At 43.5% G+C, this 16,795-nt stretch overlaps 3 protein-coding genes across 4 annotated transcripts in view; 2 read left to right on the plus strand and 1 right to left on the minus strand.

The window, feature by feature from the left end:
• Nucleotides 1-1,110: 1,110 nt before the first annotated feature.
• Nucleotides 1,111-6,534, plus strand: LOC105927369 (cytochrome b-245 chaperone 1 homolog). Its single transcript, XM_012864084.3, has 6 exons — nt 1,111-1,258; nt 2,093-2,180; nt 2,309-2,350; nt 2,460-2,630; nt 2,721-2,865; nt 5,852-6,534. The coding sequence occupies exons 1-6, from the start codon at nt 1,181-1,183 to the stop codon at nt 6,000-6,002; spliced, it is 675 nt and encodes a 224-aa protein (XP_012719538.2). The 5' UTR covers nt 1,111-1,180; the 3' UTR covers nt 6,003-6,534.
• hexdc (hexosaminidase (glycosyl hydrolase family 20, catalytic domain) containing) lies at nt 6,530-14,530 on the minus strand. Of its 2 annotated transcripts, none has more exons than XM_012864078.3 (12): nt 14,378-14,530; nt 12,505-12,599; nt 12,314-12,429; nt 11,640-11,727; nt 11,380-11,544; nt 11,120-11,303; nt 10,901-10,972; nt 10,430-10,628; nt 8,496-8,657; nt 8,317-8,424; nt 7,069-7,158; nt 6,530-6,947 (listed from the first exon to the last, which is right to left on the minus strand). In XM_012864078.3, the coding sequence occupies exons 2-12, from the start codon at nt 12,586-12,588 to the stop codon at nt 6,776-6,778; spliced, it is 1,440 nt and encodes a 479-aa protein (XP_012719532.2). In that variant the 5' UTR covers nt 12,589-12,599; nt 14,378-14,530; the 3' UTR covers nt 6,530-6,775. The 2 variants fall into 2 exon arrangements, with proteins under 2 accessions (XP_012719532.2, XP_021172925.2); XM_021317250.2 differs by lacking the exon at nt 14,378-14,530 and adding an exon at nt 13,185-14,041.
• Nucleotides 14,159-16,795, plus strand: part of uts2r2 (urotensin-2 receptor 2) — a 39,253-nt gene continuing 36,616 nt past the window's right edge. Inside the window, exons 1-3 of the mRNA XM_012864083.3 lie at nt 14,159-14,385; nt 14,554-14,798; nt 15,915-16,141. Coding sequence (XP_012719537.1) covers nt 14,731-14,798; nt 15,915-16,141 — 295 coding nt within the window. The 5' untranslated portion in view covers nt 14,159-14,385; nt 14,554-14,730. The remainder of the gene's footprint in view (nt 14,386-14,553; nt 14,799-15,914; nt 16,142-16,795) is intronic.

Genomic DNA, 16,795 nt, shown 5'->3' on the forward strand with positions numbered 1-16,795 from the left:
CCAAGCACGAAAATGTCTGCGCCCCGTTGTTGGAGCATACTGTGAATTTCCGTGCTTCAACTTTTTTTTTAAAAGCTCAGAATATGCTCAGTTGCTGTTGTAAGATTTTTACAAATGACAGGTTGGATTCTTGTAACAGTCTCTGATGTACCTCTTATCCATTCAGTCACCAACAGTCCTCTGACATCACATTTTTGCAACCCTGGCCATGTAGACTGGATACCTACTTGTACCAAGCAACCCTTACTAATAGAAAACCTTAAGTGAATAGAGCTGAGTCGAGCTGTGCTGAGTGTAGGTACTAACGGAAAGGGGCCTAAAAACTTCAATAGTCCTATGAAGTCTGAATTTCAGTCTATTTAGGAGCATGTTCACTCAGGATTTGACTGCATAAAGTGGAGAGAAATACATAGTTAGCTTGTATTGGTCAAACTGTTTGCATTGCAACCGTTATAAAATCTCACTGATTTCCTAACTTTCAACTTGAATGTGCTCATCTTGTTTCTTGACAAATTGTCTTCCAAAACCTTTTGAATGCAGCATTTGATTATTGTTGGGCTGACAGCTACAACTTGGAATACAACCAACAACAACGCCATTTTGTGGCATTGTTGTTGGTTGTATTCCAACATCCTTAGGCTATAGACAAATATTGAAGGTCACTATATTTACTCTGATGCATACAGCAAGAAATGTTATTTAAACCCGAAACCTTCCCTTGGTTTTGTATTTGTGGAGGTAATATTGAAAAATAATTATTTACTTAGTGGTAATTCTGACCTCAGGTGTTGTCATGTTGTAGCTATTTCGGACTGGGAACTTGGAAAATCAGATTTTTGAGTACAACAAGAAAGAACTGTAAAGTGACATATTGCAAAATGGTGCAGCAATCATTATGTTTTTTTTTTACTTTCTATTTCTTGTACACATTATATAAAAAAAAAAAATCTAAGCTATGATCAAAACGTTTTTAACCTGCCTTTATCTGCAAGACCCCAAGCTTGGCGATATGGGGAGCCACTGCTGCAGACACTAGGGTCTTTTCAGCTTTTATTTTGAAAGGCATTTTGGCCTGGGAGCCCATCCAATGAGATGTCACGAAACCAGGAAGGAAAAGTCGCCCGTAGCAGACGGTTGTTGCGACAAGACGAACATGACTTCCTCGTAGCTCATTCAGTGCATGTTTCGTCGTGTAAAGAGCGTTTTTTATTTTCTACAAGTTGAAAGCATACAGAAAAAAAAAAAAAAAGAATTTAAGGTAAGAAATTACAAGAATAGGAAATAACTGCACTTATATTTTATCCTGGTGTGAGACGATGAATTAGAGAGCATGATATGCACCTTACAGCATTCTTCATGATGAAGAAACAAACAAACAAAAAAAAACAGCATCTATATTCTGTTTCAGCTTCGGTTCAACGATCAGATCATCCAGTAAAGAGGCAGAGATACTTTTGTCACTATTGAATTAATGCCACGAGATCAGCTTCTTTCTATGCTGCTCAATGTGGCTGAAACGTGTTAAAACATTTCCATATGTAGATTAATATGCTTATTTTGTTATTAATAGTGTTTTTAATGTAGGTAAATAAAAAAAAAACGTATGGCACTAAAACCTCCCTTAAAATAACTTATGCTAAACTGAGTCTGTACCATCAAGGGATCCTTGATCAGATGTAAGGAGTGTTGCGGATTTGTGGTGAAACAGGAAGTCACTTCAGCTTGGAGGAGTAGAAGAAATCAGTCTGCAGCCTCCTCATCCTACCTCCTCCTTTGTCTTTGACACGAAGTTCACACGATCGTCAAGCGTTTGTTTATTGGCACAAGCAGGGGAAAACGGGTCATTTAATTACTGTTTTATAGGTTCACCTGAAAATCTAAGCTATAATTGCTATTCTTTGGTTTGTTTGTTTAGCTGAAGTTTTGGAACAGTAGTTGAAATGGATTGCCACTTAAATCTAGTTTTTAAAACTTCCGATTTGCAGTTCTTTTTGTGAAGAATTTAAAGAACACCTCTTATTATTATTATTATTATTATTATTATTATTATTATTATTATTATTATTATTATTATTATTATGCCTTATTTCAGATGGGCTACATGACCATAGAGACGAGCAGCCCCACTCTGCTCCGCCTCAAGCGATCTCCCGGCATCCGCTCATGGTCTCTTCTTGTCGGTAAGTTTGTGCTTTGCAGCGAGCGATCCATCCGGCCGCCTGTGACGCCCACAGGCACGTTGAAGTTTTCCTCGAAGCTTCAGTGAACCCGTAACATCTTGAGAATCCCAAAACCTTTTGCTTTGCAGGTATAACATCGGTAGGGTTGACGGCCGCATACTACAGCTCAGGTAGGGAAACAGAACCTAAATAACTTAACACGCTGTATATGTATGTCCTACACTGGCTTCAAAGCGACAAATGCTCTCCGTTGCTCTCTGCATGCCGTGGCTTCTCCAGACAGCGTCCCGTGGAAGCTCTTCTACGTATCGGGCTGCCTCTTCGTGGCCCTGCAGAACATGGACGAGTGGGAGGAGGCCGTGTTCGACAAAACCAGGAAACTCATCGAGCTCAAGACCGTCAGCTTGTACGCTCTGGTCCTGACGCTGTGGAGGAAGGGACAGGAGACAAGTCAGTGAAGCCGCTAAGTGTTCAGCGTTCAGAGTGGGATAGAGGACTCCATTAGTGCTGTCGGACCTTAACGCTTTCTCTCTCTTCCAGTCGTGCTGGACCTGACGCAGCTCTGCGACGTATGCGTCGAGGAAGAGAGGGTGCGCTACTTGGGGAAGGGTTACCATGTGATGCTGAGGCTGGCCGCTGGCATCTCCTACCCCCTCACCCAGAGCGCCACCATGGGGGGACCCAGGTAGGATATCCGCACGACTGAGACGGATTCGACAGGAAGAAAAGCCAACATACGTTTCTGTATTGTGGCAGGAATAAGCTAGGATCAAATACAAAAGCTAATAACCGACAGAAAGATTTTGCCCTTCTCCCTCTCCAGTGGCTCGTATTAGATGATCTTTAAAACATCCCTTGTTTATCGAGGAAAGGCTTGAATTCCTGTGGATACATGTCTATGCCTCTCTTAAAGTCCTAATCTAACATTACCATCAATTTTTCGGTGTATCTGTGTCCTTTCCGTTCGTACCAATTTGCTGCTGATACAGTAAATTTCCCCATTAAGGGAGGATTATGCTATTATATTCTTATTCAGTTATTTTAGAACTCTTAATCCACAGGTAATTAAACCTTTTACATTTTTTTAATAAATTTTTTTGCCACTGGTGGCCACACACCAATCACTGACCTTCTCATGGCTTGTTGTTGGAGAATGTTGCTCCATCCTCCCTTCTTTGCCGGTCTTCTTGGACAGAAGTGGTTTATGTTCTCAACACAGGGCCTTTGTCCAGGTATCATCGCTCCGCCGTGTGTGCACATTTGCTTAATAAACCCGCCTCCTTGTCGATCATGATTCTGGAGCTCCCTCCTGAGTTTAGGGACGTCCCGGAGCCTGAAAGTCTTATGAACTGCACTTCTTCTCATTGCTTTGATACAGAGAACCACTTTCAGCTGGCAGACTTCCTTAGCGGGGGGAGCAGTTCCCTTTGCGTTCTGATGCTAGGGGATGATGTTTGCGTGTTTTTCTACGGAGGGAGCGGTCGCTGACACAAGAAGACCATGGTTTTAAGCACATCCACCGATGTATTATACCTCAAGCAGTCCGCTGCTTAGAGTGGGGACCGAGCATTTGCTGCTGCTGCCCCACCCCTATGGAACTCACTGCCCCAAAACCAGCAGGAACTCAGACTCAGTACAGAACTTCAAATCACATCTCAAAACCCACTTATTTAAACTTGCCTTTCTTTAGTGTGATTTTTCGTATATTTCTTTTTTTCTTAAAGCGTCTTTGAGTGTCCAAAAAAGTGCTAAAAGTGCGAAAAGTTTCATTTTATTATTATTATTATTATTATTATTATTATTATTATTATTATTATTATTATTATTATTGTTGGAGTGATTTCTGCAGGGTTTTTGGACAGCTTCACCTGTGCCGATCACACGACCATACTGAAATGAGGTCAGCTGGTCATTCTGTGTCAGGGCAAAATTTCACTGAAAAATACATTTTTGTTAGAAAGTAAACTTTTCAAACCTTCTACGGTGAATTAATGTGTGTCTGATGTTACAAGTTTTACAGACATTTATGTCGCAGCTAAGAACTTCAGGATATAACCCCAGAATTACATTTCCCCTTTCAAAATGAGTTTCTCACTCTTTTTAATATTTAACTTTCTCTCTCCAATGGACAGTTTTTGTTTAAAGAGGCACCCGCAATTTTAACTGAGACCAATGACGACTACGTTAATAACGTGCATGAGGCCCCCTTTACAGGCTGATTGTTACTGATTGGGTAAAAATTGCTGGTCAGTTGAACAGTGATCATTTCCCCAAATGTGGAGGGGACTTCAGCAGCTTGACTCTCCTCCAAATCTGTACTAAACATTCAATATCGGGATGCAAATAAACACCAGATCATTTAAGCAGTCACCATCCAGAGCGAGGAAGGTGTGATATTCATTCAGCTCGAGCATGACGTCACTATGGGAGATGTTTGAAGGGTTCCCTGCATGTAGAGCTTGTTTCAAGTCTCCATGAGCTCAGGTTCTGGGCTTTGGCTCAGCCCGGGACTTGTCAGCCAGGCCTTGGTGGATTTACAGGCCCGTATGGGTCATTGTTGCTGGGCCCAGTTCAACTTCAGCTTATTTTTTTTTCTTTTTACCAGATGGTCTCACATTATTCTTATTCCCCTCTGTTCCACAATAGTGTTCATGGTGGACGATGGTGAGCTCTCCTGCTGCAGCATCTCCACACCATGACACTTCTGACTCTGTGCGTCATCGCGGGCAGGAAGTGTTTGCTTTCCCAGGAGTGCCCTGTTTGGTTAAACCAAACACGTCTTCTGTCCTGCTGTTCATATAGTTTGGTTTTAGACATGTCTGTCTTTAGTCTGCGTTCTCTCTTGCAAATTTTAGTCTGGCTTTCTTGTTTTTCTTAAAGCAGATGTTTCCTCCTGGAACATCTCCCATGCAGTGTCTGACATTTAGGGGTTTCTGGAGACATCATTCAGCATCTGGCGGTCTGCTTTCAGGGTGCCCTTGCTTGGACAGCACAAACCTCTGCATGTTGGCTCTGTTTGCTTTGGATGTTCTCCATGTGTAGACTGGTTCACCAGTTCACTGGGATGGCAGCCCTTCCTCATAAACCAAAGAGCGGAGATGCTTCGTCTGTGGAGCTGCTTCACTCAGAACATTAGCCAAGGAAGAGTATCAGACTGAACCATATGTAAAATAAAGTTGAACCCAAAAACAGCTTTGTGCCCAGATCAGATCTGGTTGCCTTCTTCTAGCAGTGGAAGTGGGAAGGTATACAGATCTCCCTAAAGAGGAGAGAGTTTGTGCTTTTAGTGGCCTTAATGTGGTGGGAGACGAGTATCGCTTTTGTTCTTTACTGTCCTTTGATATCCGTAGATAAAATCTAAAGACGGATGTATGAAAGGGACATTCTTGTAATTGTTGCTTTTAATTGTAAAGCATGGGAAAAAGACATGTTGTATCGTGTTTAAACAGTTAGAAAAAAACATGCAAATGCACATAGATTGGAGCTTGTGATCTTGGTATGGCCATCTTGTTTTCTTAAAATCTATATCCAATTTCTGTAGGTCCAACAGGTTGTCTTTCACATAACTGCATGTACATGCAAACCTTTGCCGAGTGGTGGAAAGTATGGAATTAGCTCCTGAATGATGTGTAGGAACCCTTCATGGCATGTCTGTGGTTGTTGCCCTGCAGCGACGTGGAGGCGGTGGCCTCTCTGGTGAAGCGCTTCCTGGGACTGGACGAGACGCAGCGGAAGCAGCGGGACTACGAAGACTACGGCGAGGACGATAACGATTCCGCCGGCGACAGCAGCGGCTCGGACGACGAGGCAGACCAGCGCTGACCCGTGGGACGTGCAGCGGCGGTGCATCTCAGGGTGGATTGAGGAAAAGCCCCACGACAAGATATTGTTGAGGACGAGGCTGTCCACACATTCTGACCGTTTTTTTCCCCTGTTTATGCTTTTTCCTTAAATGATGCCCACATAATCTGGTTTCTGCGAAGATTAGGTGTTGAGAACTAATTGCTGTTTTAAGAGCACGAATCAGATTATGGATGCGGGGTGCCTCCCTGTTGAACTCATAACAAACCTTTGTTTGGGAGACGATGGAAAGTGCCTTTTCCCACAGTTTTCTGGACCACCCTGCCGAGCATGAGGAACCCGGTTTCTGGCACAGACCAAAAGCAAACTGTGTGACGTGGTTAAACCTGCGGCTGCTCCGTTCTTGATGTTCAAACCGTTTTTGTGTGAAACCAAAGACTAAATCTCAGGTAATCGCTAGTATTTAGTCAAAATGTTCTGATTTTATGCAAGTTTCATGATTGCTGATGTTTAACCCCTAAATAAAGAAACAAACTTGAAATGAGAAGTATGAGGAAATGTTGGACGATTTTTATTTCACTGTATTTGTTTTTAGATTTGCTTGACATTCTTGTCATTCTTTGAGTTAAAAACATCTGTAGTTCCTCTTATCTTCCATACACTTACCTCTAATCACATGAAAAAATCAACAAGGAGATGCAAAACCACATACAAAAAGAAAAAAAAAGTCAACTGTGCTTGAAAGAAGTAATCATAGTCCGATATCGACGCTGAAATCATAAAGCTCGATTGTGTCATGGCACCATTTCCTTTACGCAGTCCTGGATGGCTTCTGTGATACGCTGCAGCGGAGCCGTTACCGGGCCGACGTGCTCCTCTATCCACTCCTCGGCCGTGGAATCAGGATAAAGATTTACCATCTCCTTTCTCAGGGCCTCTACCTTCTCCTGTAACGTGTCCAAATACCTGAGACGGAACCAGAACACAGCCCAACAATAAGCTAGCCTGTTGCGCAGACTCCACAGCACGCAGAGCAACGAGGCTCCTTTTCCCTGTAGACGTTCAGCTATTAAAGAGAAATACTTACAGTGAGGCTTGGTTGTGAATATGCATGGAGTTTGACGGGTTTACCATCTTCCTCTGTCTGTGGTAGGGACTGAACCACCCTCTCACAAACCTAGAAAACATAAATGTTTCAAAAGCAGGAGCTTGACAAAACTTAGATTAGCTCTAAACACATTGAAAAGGAAACATCTACGCCTAGATTAACGAACATTTAGGAGCAGGGAAGCACAAAGACCAGTCCTAATGGGGGATGGGCAGCTATTTTGTGGAGATTGGAAGTAAATACACACACCGTCTTTGTTAGAATTTGTAGACTCAAGATGCCCAACACGATGGTCACAACCATCTTCCTGTGTAATTGGTTTTGTTCTAAGATAAGCGAGCTCGTGGTAGCTTCCATTTGTACTTGGAATACGAGGCGCCCCAAATCGGATGCTGCAAAAGCAACTGCAGCACCTACGAAAGCTGGAACTCCAGCTTGGAAAAAAATCAGAGCTTCTCTCACCGATTCTGGCCTTCAAATCCAAACCGGCTGCTGTGTGCATATAGGAGCCAGTGAAGCAGTAAAAAAAAAAAAAAAAAAATGTTGCATTGCTGTCATTATGTATCTTATTAATTTGCTTGTCAATAATAGTACTGTACTTGTTAGTGAACATTTTGCTACAAGATGGAGGGAAGTGCATTGTTATTTCTTTTGATATTAGCAGCTGGTCATAGAGTACATTAGCAAAGATTTTCAGATCAATGTTCTGACTTAGGAGGTAAATGGAGAGCTGCATATGGAGCCATACCCACTTGTTCCCCAACCACTGCCATGCACTTCCATTTCAATTTGGAGCTTTAAAAAAATATTTATTGCCTGGCCTGTTTTGAATAATTTCTGTGATCGATGCAAAGATTATTGCAGTTTATCAGCTTTAAATCGCAGTTCATCTTACACTAATGAATTTGCTTTGTGTTTAGATAGTTGGCATCCTAAGTACCAGCAGTGCTGCTCACACCACTGTTTTGATACCGTGGCTTTGGTGTTTAAATGAATTATATACAAAGAAACTTTTCTAACTGCGGTTACCAAAAAAAAAAAAAAAGAAAACTCCACTGATCTTCTCAGCGTGCCTCTGGAACACAGTTTAGTTTTCAGGAAGTTATTTAACAACAAAACTACTGAGACGAATCAAACTGGGCTTCTCATCTGATGAGCAACTATAACAGTTGGCAGAGCGACGGAGCAAATTTCCCAAAAACAGACTGAAAACGGCAAACAACTTACATATTGCTTTCGAAAAATCTCAAATCTTCTGAGTCGAGCAGGGAATTTATCTCCACGATCAACTCGGCCAGCTTCCTGCCGGGGAACAGCGACTCGCCGGCAGATGTTCTGAAATCAGCGCAGAGACAACTCTTAATCTAGAGCGCCACCCTGTTAGTCGGAGCGGGGCTGGACCTCACCTCTCCATGGCTTCCACCTCCACTGAAGATACTCCCAGCGTCTCGGTTACTTTTCTCTGGGCCTCGGCGCTGAATTGGCCATGGGTGAGAGTCTGCAGACAGGATGCCAGGGAGGGCAGAGCTACTGGCAGCAGCTCACACAGGACTGACAGATGGTCGTACCTGATGGTGGGAGAAAAAAGAAAAACTGTGGACTCACTGGAAAAAATAATTAGCTCACAAAGAATCAAGGACTTTTCCCTCCACGTTAACTCATTTTGCATATCTGTTTAAAGAGCTAAACACATTTTACTGGGATTTTTATGTCATACAGCAACCCACGGAAATGATGTATCCGAAACATTTCACAGCTGAAATCTGAAAAGTGTGCCATGTGTATTCAGCCTAAATAAATCAATACATTCTAAAGCCATTTTTAGTCTCATGGTGCATGTGTTTGCCAGTTTTGCACATCTATAACCCGAAAGGTTTGTCCATTATAAACATAATCAAGCTCAAATTGGGTGGAGAGTGTCTGAAACAGCAACTTTCCACAGTTTCTTAATTTAATTTAGGTGTGGATTTTTGAACGGGCCATCCCAACTCATCGATACGCTTTGATGCAAACCAATCCATCCATCCATTTTCTAATGATCCCTTCTGGGGTTGTGAGGGGTGCTGGTGCCTATCTCCAGCTGTCAATGGGTGAGAGGCGGGGTACCAGGGGAAACCAATCTATCTAAGCATATTTATTTAACCGTCATGTTTTCCATTGTTATCCTGCTGGAAATTATATCTGTGCTCCAGTTGGAAGTCAGTTACTCCCAGGTTCCCTTGCCCTGCAGCAGAAAAACCTACCACAGCCTGATGCGTCCACCGCCATGCTTCAGCATGTGGATTCTCTATTCAGGGTTATGTGGAGTATTAGTTTTTCTCCACACATAATTTTGCATGTTATCCAAAATTTTTTTTAAAATGGTATCATCCCATCAGAACACCTTTTTTTTATTTTTGCTGTGCCACCTACTTGGCTTCCTACGGATACTTCTAAGCTGGACGTCCTGTGGCAGTTCCAACAACTTATTGCTCTTTCAGCAGTGACTTCTGCAGCTCCTACAGACTTACAATAGGCCCAGTGGTGCAACATCCATTCTTGCAGGATGAACTGAACAACCCTCTGTCATAATTATAAAGTGTGAAACACCCAGAGTCAAACTTCACTACAATTTCATCTCAGGCCTGCCTGCTTTCCTCGTTGGTGTTCAGTTCATGGTGCTGTGTGTTCGCTAATGTTCTCTAACAAACCGCTGAGACCCTCGCAGAGGGGCTGGATTACTACTCAGATTAAATCAAACCCAGGAGGGCTCTGTTGCCTTTTAGGGTGACTTCTGAAGGCAGCTGTTTGCACTGGTTTCTTTTAAGGGTATAAGAGGGAAGGGGACTGAAATCTAACGCAAAACTTGCTACTTAGATCTTTATTTGTAAAACAATTTAAAACCATGTATCATTTTTAGTCCATTTCAAAACTACACTGCAAAAACAAAACTAAAAATAAGTCAAATCTTCTTGAAATTGATGCATTTGTCCTTGATTTTAGCAGGTAAATAAGATGATTTGCCAATAGAATGAGATTTTTACACTTAAAATAGAAACAACTCATCTCCATCATCTTATTTCAAGTGAAGGATGTCTAATTGTCTTATTTTAGGGGTGAAAATACTCACTCCATTGGCAGATCATCTTATTTACCTGCTAAAATCAAGGATAAATGCACTAATTTCAAGAAAATTTGACTGTTTTTGTAGTGTATGAATTAATTTGTGCATCACATAAAATCAAAACAAAGGCGCATTGAATTTTGTGGGTTTTTTTCTTGACAAAAATGCAAAAAAAAGAAGGGACTATAGATACTTTTCCAAACCACTGTAGTGCACCTCTTCAGATCCCATTGTTACCTCTGCCAGCCTGTGAGGGCCATGCCCCTCATGTTTATGGCCGACGGCAGAGAGGCGGCCACCTTCAGCCACTGCAGGTGGTTATCCACGTGTCTTTGTGTGCAGGTCACGCAGGTGTGCACGGAAGTGGAGCCTTTGAAGGCGCTCGCTGCCCACAGATCGGACATGCCGGCGCCGCAGTACTTCTCCAGCAAAGACACTGAAAACACAGTCAGTGATATGTTGATCACAGCCCAGCAGAACAGCTTACCCCCTGCAAAAAGCTGCGTTGAGAACGCACCCAAAGAAACTGAGTGAACTAAACCCAGAATGTGGTGTGTGTGTGTGTGTATGTGTGTGTTTGAATTAACTTTCAAAAGATGTACAGAGGAAAGTTGGTGGTGCAGATCCCCCCCCCGGCAACAATAAAGAACAACAGTTCTTTGAACAATGAACGAACGGTTCTGAGCCGCACCGGGAGAATCATCTTACCAGTTCTTTCCACATCCAGGTTTGGGGTGTAGTCCCACAACATGGGCTGCACAAGTCCTACCAGACCGCTTGCTGTCATAAGGGAGAAGGAAAATCATAATCAAGAAGGGTTCGAGCGAAGATCGTCTACACAGGCGGACTAAAGGGAACACAAGAGACAGAATGTGAAATGTTAGTGATTGGCTGATTTGGGTGGAACAAACTGTATCTGCTCCTCACCTTTCAGCGTGTCCTGGCTCATGCCTCTCATCATATCATCCCACATGATGATATTCATGTCAGGCCACGCCTCTTTGATAGCCTTGGCAACCCTGGTCACGTGACTGAGGAAAAGCTGTTCGACCGAATGACCAGTTGTAGCCAGCCAAAGCTTGGAGTCCTCCCCCTCTCCAAGAGTGTAAACCTTAAAATGGTCAAGACAAGAATCCAGATGAGATGCGGACAGAGTTTAAAGCCGCCAGCCAAAGAGAAACTCCTACCTCATCTGCCCCTATGTGGACTGTTCTTAGCTCTGGATGCATCTCAACCACCTGCCTCAGCATCTCCATCACCAGCTTCACCCCTTCCTCTTTGTGGGGATTAAGGGTGCCAACGCAGTGCGGGACCTCTCTGAGGTGCCAGAGTGGCCGGTGCTTCAACACAAACTATGTCAAGAGGGAGCAAATAACGGACACGATACTTCAAAATTCAGAAATTGTTTCTAATTTAAAAAGAGACTATATTTAGGGTCGCCCCATACCTCCATATGGCCAAAGGTCTGTACGAGTGGGATCACCTCCATGCCCTTTGCTTTGGCAGATTCCTGAATGGACAGCAACTCCTCTCGGCTAAAACCCCAACAAATGACATTTGTGACGTGATGAATATACCAAATCCTGTTTAGCACACAGATCAACCCCTTGATCTTGAACTTTTTCAGTTTTAGTCACCCTACAGCGATAAATGGATGGAGCTAAATACGGAAGAAAACATTTTAAAGGCAGCAGAAACCTTGAGACTAGAGTGAACGTTCCCTTTCCAACAGGAAAACAATCCTATATATAAAACCAGTTTATGTTTGGGATTACAGACTCGTTTAGATCAGGGGTGTCCAAACTTTCTCAGGTGGGCCAAAAAAAAAAAAAGAAGGAAATTTTTGTGTCAAAACGACCCAATCAAAGCCCAAACCTATTTCTAACAGACTGAGACGACTCTGTTTTTCTAAAACATAAAATAGCAAAGAAAAAAAGAAAAAGAAAAACAGAAATTTTGATTTGTAGCATGACAAAACATGAGAACATTTGAACTTTTGAAATATAAAGCAACTATAAAGTCAAATTAAGTGGGCCCCTTGGTACAGAAGCCCATCACATTATAAGGCAGATAAAAAGAAAGATGTAGAAGACCATCCAGAGTTTTTAACACGGTCTGCACCTGTAAGCGGGCTGCGCCGTGGCTTGCAGGAGACGCAGCTCTCCCTCATAAGGGAACATGTCCTCGTACTCCACCAGCAGGCCGTCCACGCCCAGCTTAGAGAACAGCTCGATCAGCTGAGAGGGCGAGACGCAGTGAGCAGGAACAGCCAACCAGGTAGTGGATGTAAATGTGAGAAAGAGATGGCTCACCTTGTGAAGGTATTCAACCCGTGGTGGGGCGCCTTTCAGATCTAAGTGAACAAGTTTCTTTCCTTTGGGCCAAGGTGGACTCATTTTGCCTGTAGCTGAAGAAAAAGCGTTATATAGCCAGAGCCATCAGGGGGTGCTGGTCATTTTACCCCTTCACAATTTCCTGCTCCATTTCTGTTCACACGGGACTTCTCATGACTGCCAGAGGTGCTCTGGAAATCCAGCAGGGCCAAAATTTGTGACCGGTCAGGTCTTTTTCAAGCGTTGTTTACGTGTTGTTTTGGGGCTGTTTACAGGTAAAAATCTAAAGTGGATTTAATTTGCAACAAGTGCGCGAACATTGTAATGTTTCTAAAACCCTTGTGCCTTCGTTGGTTGGGTGACTCCTTACCCTACTTCTTCCAGATGTGAAATGTAGCTTCCTGACACAACCATGTTTCTTACCCGCTTTAACAGCCAGTTATGAAGTACAAAATGGGAGCAGAGCTTGCTGAGGGGGTGATCTGACCCAGAGTGGTAAAAGAGTAGCGCAATACCACATGTTTTGGCCCCAGTGGCTTCTTCTTTGAAGTTTAACAGCAGATTGAACCCAATTTGTTGCACTACCGCCTGCTTGAAACTGAACCCCACCTACATTTAAAATCCTATCTTTACAAAGCATACAATAACTGTAAACCCACCTTCCTCTTCTCCACACCTCTGAATCGCTGTCGCTGATGGATTCCCCTGCTGCTTCAGTCTTCTGAACACATTTACCCTCTCTCTCTCTCTTACCTCTCACACCTAGTCAATACGTGCTCCGCAGTTTCATCCTTGTGACAAAAACTGCAATGACCCGACTGAAGCTTCCCAACTAAATGTAGAGATTGACTCAACAGTGTTGTTGATTCTTAATTCTTAACCTGTCAAAAACCACCTGGTCTGACCTATCCACACCCTTGTATTTAACCACGCCCACTTTTTCTCGAATCCTGTATAAATAGCAGTTTTTGTCTGATGCACTGTTGCCAGGTCTGAACTACCTCCCTCCTAGTCCGACCCTTCCCTTCTTGCAACACAGATATTGAAGTCTGCCTCCTCCTTCTGTGCTCTCTCCTTTTTTCCATCCTTTCTGCTCTTTCACTGACTAGTACACCTATGTGAGCAGGTGCCCATACCCCCCCCCCTCCATACCCACCACCGTAGAGTTAACTTGGCAGACGACATGCAATAGATCCTGATGATGTATTGCCACCTCTGACTCAAAGCTACAGCTGACCTAGAATCACTGCATATCAACATGTTGTTTGCATTATGCCCTAAAAGCCATCCTATTGCCATCAACAGAGTGCTTCAGGCTCTACTGCGTAACCTGACTCATCTGCAGTTTCCCTTTCATATGCAACCCACAACTCTAGTCTGTTTACTGACAATCTAGCTGCTACTTTATTACCCTTCCACTCTGAACTTGATTTCTCCTGCCTATTCTTCTCCAAGCGACACATTTTTAAACCGGGTGCCCTGTCAAAGTCGACCAATAATTACCCATTCACTGCTTTCTTTTTAACCACAAGGCTATTTCTCCTCCCTCCGGCTGAAGGGCACATAGAGGTGATGACCTCTCAAGCACAGCCTCAGAGCTCTGGCCTGAATGACATCTAATTCTGTCAATATGGATGTAAGGAAATTTGCCATGTAAATAACATCGGAGCATATATAACGGTTTAAGTTTATAGATAAGAACTGATTTGTTTACAGGTAGGACATGAAAATAGGAATAATTTGGCCACGCGATGGTACGAAATGGGGACACAAAAATGCGAAGTGGCGAATTGACCCTTGGCCCCACCAGTAGATTCAAGCAGTTTCCTTCCCTGCTTCCGCTTACACCTACCTTGTCAGGTAAGAGGGATGTCGGCCGATTTTTGTAAACTATCCGAGAAACTGACGATAAAAGGCGAGCTCCGTGCAAAGGGGGTCTAAACTGGAGTCTGTGCGGTTTAAACTACGCCGAGAGCCAGGAAAGCAGATCTCTTCTCATAAAATCTAACCTCTGTTTGGTTTGTGCAGCGGTAGCGGAAGCGCTCTGCACGTGGTCCAATGGAAGCGACGCTTTCTCTTCCGGGGGGACCAATGGGGTGGCGCGACACAAGGGGAGCAGGAAGTAGGTGATCGTCAGGCTGCTGTACGAGTTGTTTGGCGGCGGGGTGTTCGCTTGGTGGCTGGCGAGAGACGCTGTGAGGCGACATGGCTCTGCTACGACTGAGGACCGCAAAGGGTCCGAATGCGGCAGAGATAGAGAGAAAAATTAAAAGGTAAGCCGACGGAAATAAGCCAATGTTCGCTGCAGAGGAGGCTGGACACGCAGAATGGGGCAAAAAAAATAAAAATCAAAACAAAAAATCCAGTGGCCAGTTAAAGAAGTTTGTTCTGCTTGATTTCATTAATTCAATCAGTTTAAAAAAGATTAAATAAGAAACAACATTGCGGTGGAGACTCTTGCCCGGGTTTAGCAAGGATACAGTGCTTTGCAAAAGCATTGACGTCCCTTGAGCATGTTCCCATATAAGTGAAGTTACAACCGGGGGGCATTTGTGTTCAGCTAATTTTAACGCTGATGCCCCTAAATAAAAATCCAGTGCACGTTCACCAGGTTACAGAGAGCCCACCTGTATGTCCACACAAATACAGCTGCTCCATGAAGGCTTCACAAGTCTGAGTTCACTGGGGAACTAAAAGAGTCATAAAGACCAAGGAACAGCTCAGGAGAATGCTTTATTCATCTCACCATCATGTAGATCTTTGCCTTAGCTGTGAGCTTTCCAGAAGGCAGCCAATATCCAAATCCTGCAAGCTAAAAGTTGTAGAAAATACATTTTCCTTTGAAATGGTCATACATTTCTGAACTTCCCTGTCTTCCTTTTAAACACTCTGATTCTGGAACAAGTTTTTAGGTCACACAGTTACAGCTTCTACACCAAAGAGGGTTGCTGCCAGTGCGTTTTGGGATTAGGATCTGGTCTTCCCGATTCTGATCAACAATCGATTTCTTGGTGCTTTTTGAAACAAGTTGAACTACCCAGCAACACAATTGTTCCAGAGTCTTTGGACAGAACACACATTTACCAGTCACAAAAACCGAACCCTCCAGATAAAGCCGTGGAGCAGAACAGAGACTTGAAGTCATTAGATTTTTGGCCGAGAAGCTGTTCCGCTCTGAGTAACAACTTTTGCTGCACAATAAATCACAACTTCATCAACACTTACACGCTTATTCATCACAACATTATTCCTTATATCCTGACGCCCTTTTAACCATAATTTTTGCAAACAAATGCAGTTTGAATCGGGGTGCATGTTGTTATGCTGCACTTGTAATGCCAATCCCACTAAACTGAACCCAAACCCAAACCTCTCTCTGTTCTGATCAGAGGGAACGCCCTGAGGCAGGGGTCCTCGTGGCGGGGGTCTCGGGGGCTGCTGGCCTTGCTCCTGGTCGCCCTGTGTGCCTGTGCCGTCACGACGTGGCTCTACTTGGCTTCCTTGGATAGCGACATCACAGAAACCCTGGCCAGCCGGAGGGAAGTGATCTCCCCTCAGCCCAGAGTCTACAGCGTCCAGTGCTCCGAGGACTACGAGAACTACCAACGCTACCCAGGTCAGGCGCTGGTCCGTACAGTAGACTCAGTCCAGAAAGGTGTTTTTCAGGGTTGGGACGAAGCAAGGCTTTGGATCAGGATAACTCTGAATGAAAATACCATCGTTTCACCGGCAATTAAGCCCACAAATGAAAAGCAGTCTAATTTATTTTAGTTTAGAATGAAAAACAACATTATCACTAACATATTGATTGTTGCAGCTATAATTACGTTATCTAGGGCATAGTAAGGTCCAAAAATTAGGATACCACATCAAATATTCAGTTGCTGAGTAAGAAATATTTACATCTGGGTGTCTAATTAGATTTTTTTTGTTTTTTAATTTCTGGAAAAAAGTCAAAACCTAAACTTGAATGAACCTAAACAACAACAAATAACTTGGTTTTATCCTCTAAACCAAAGATGGAGACAAAAAAAAAACATTTTTCTTCCGAGGAAGACGTTATGATACCGAGCAGCGTAATGTCACTCCCTTCAGTTCGCCTGTCTCTTTACTATCAGCTGTCTGAGGGGCTTCTTGCATGCACAGCCCATTTCAAGTCATCTCAGAGATGCTGGGGCCTCATTTATAAAGCTTGCGTACGCACAAAACGGGGCCTGAAACTTGCGTACGTCACTTTCCGTGCAAAAGTTGGGGTCTAGGAAAAAAAAAA

Source organism: Fundulus heteroclitus, chromosome 10 (genome assembly GCF_011125445.2).
Source record: "Fundulus heteroclitus isolate FHET01 chromosome 10, MU-UCD_Fhet_4.1, whole genome shotgun sequence".
NCBI classification, from domain to species: Eukaryota; Metazoa; Chordata; class Actinopteri; order Cyprinodontiformes; family Fundulidae; genus Fundulus; species Fundulus heteroclitus.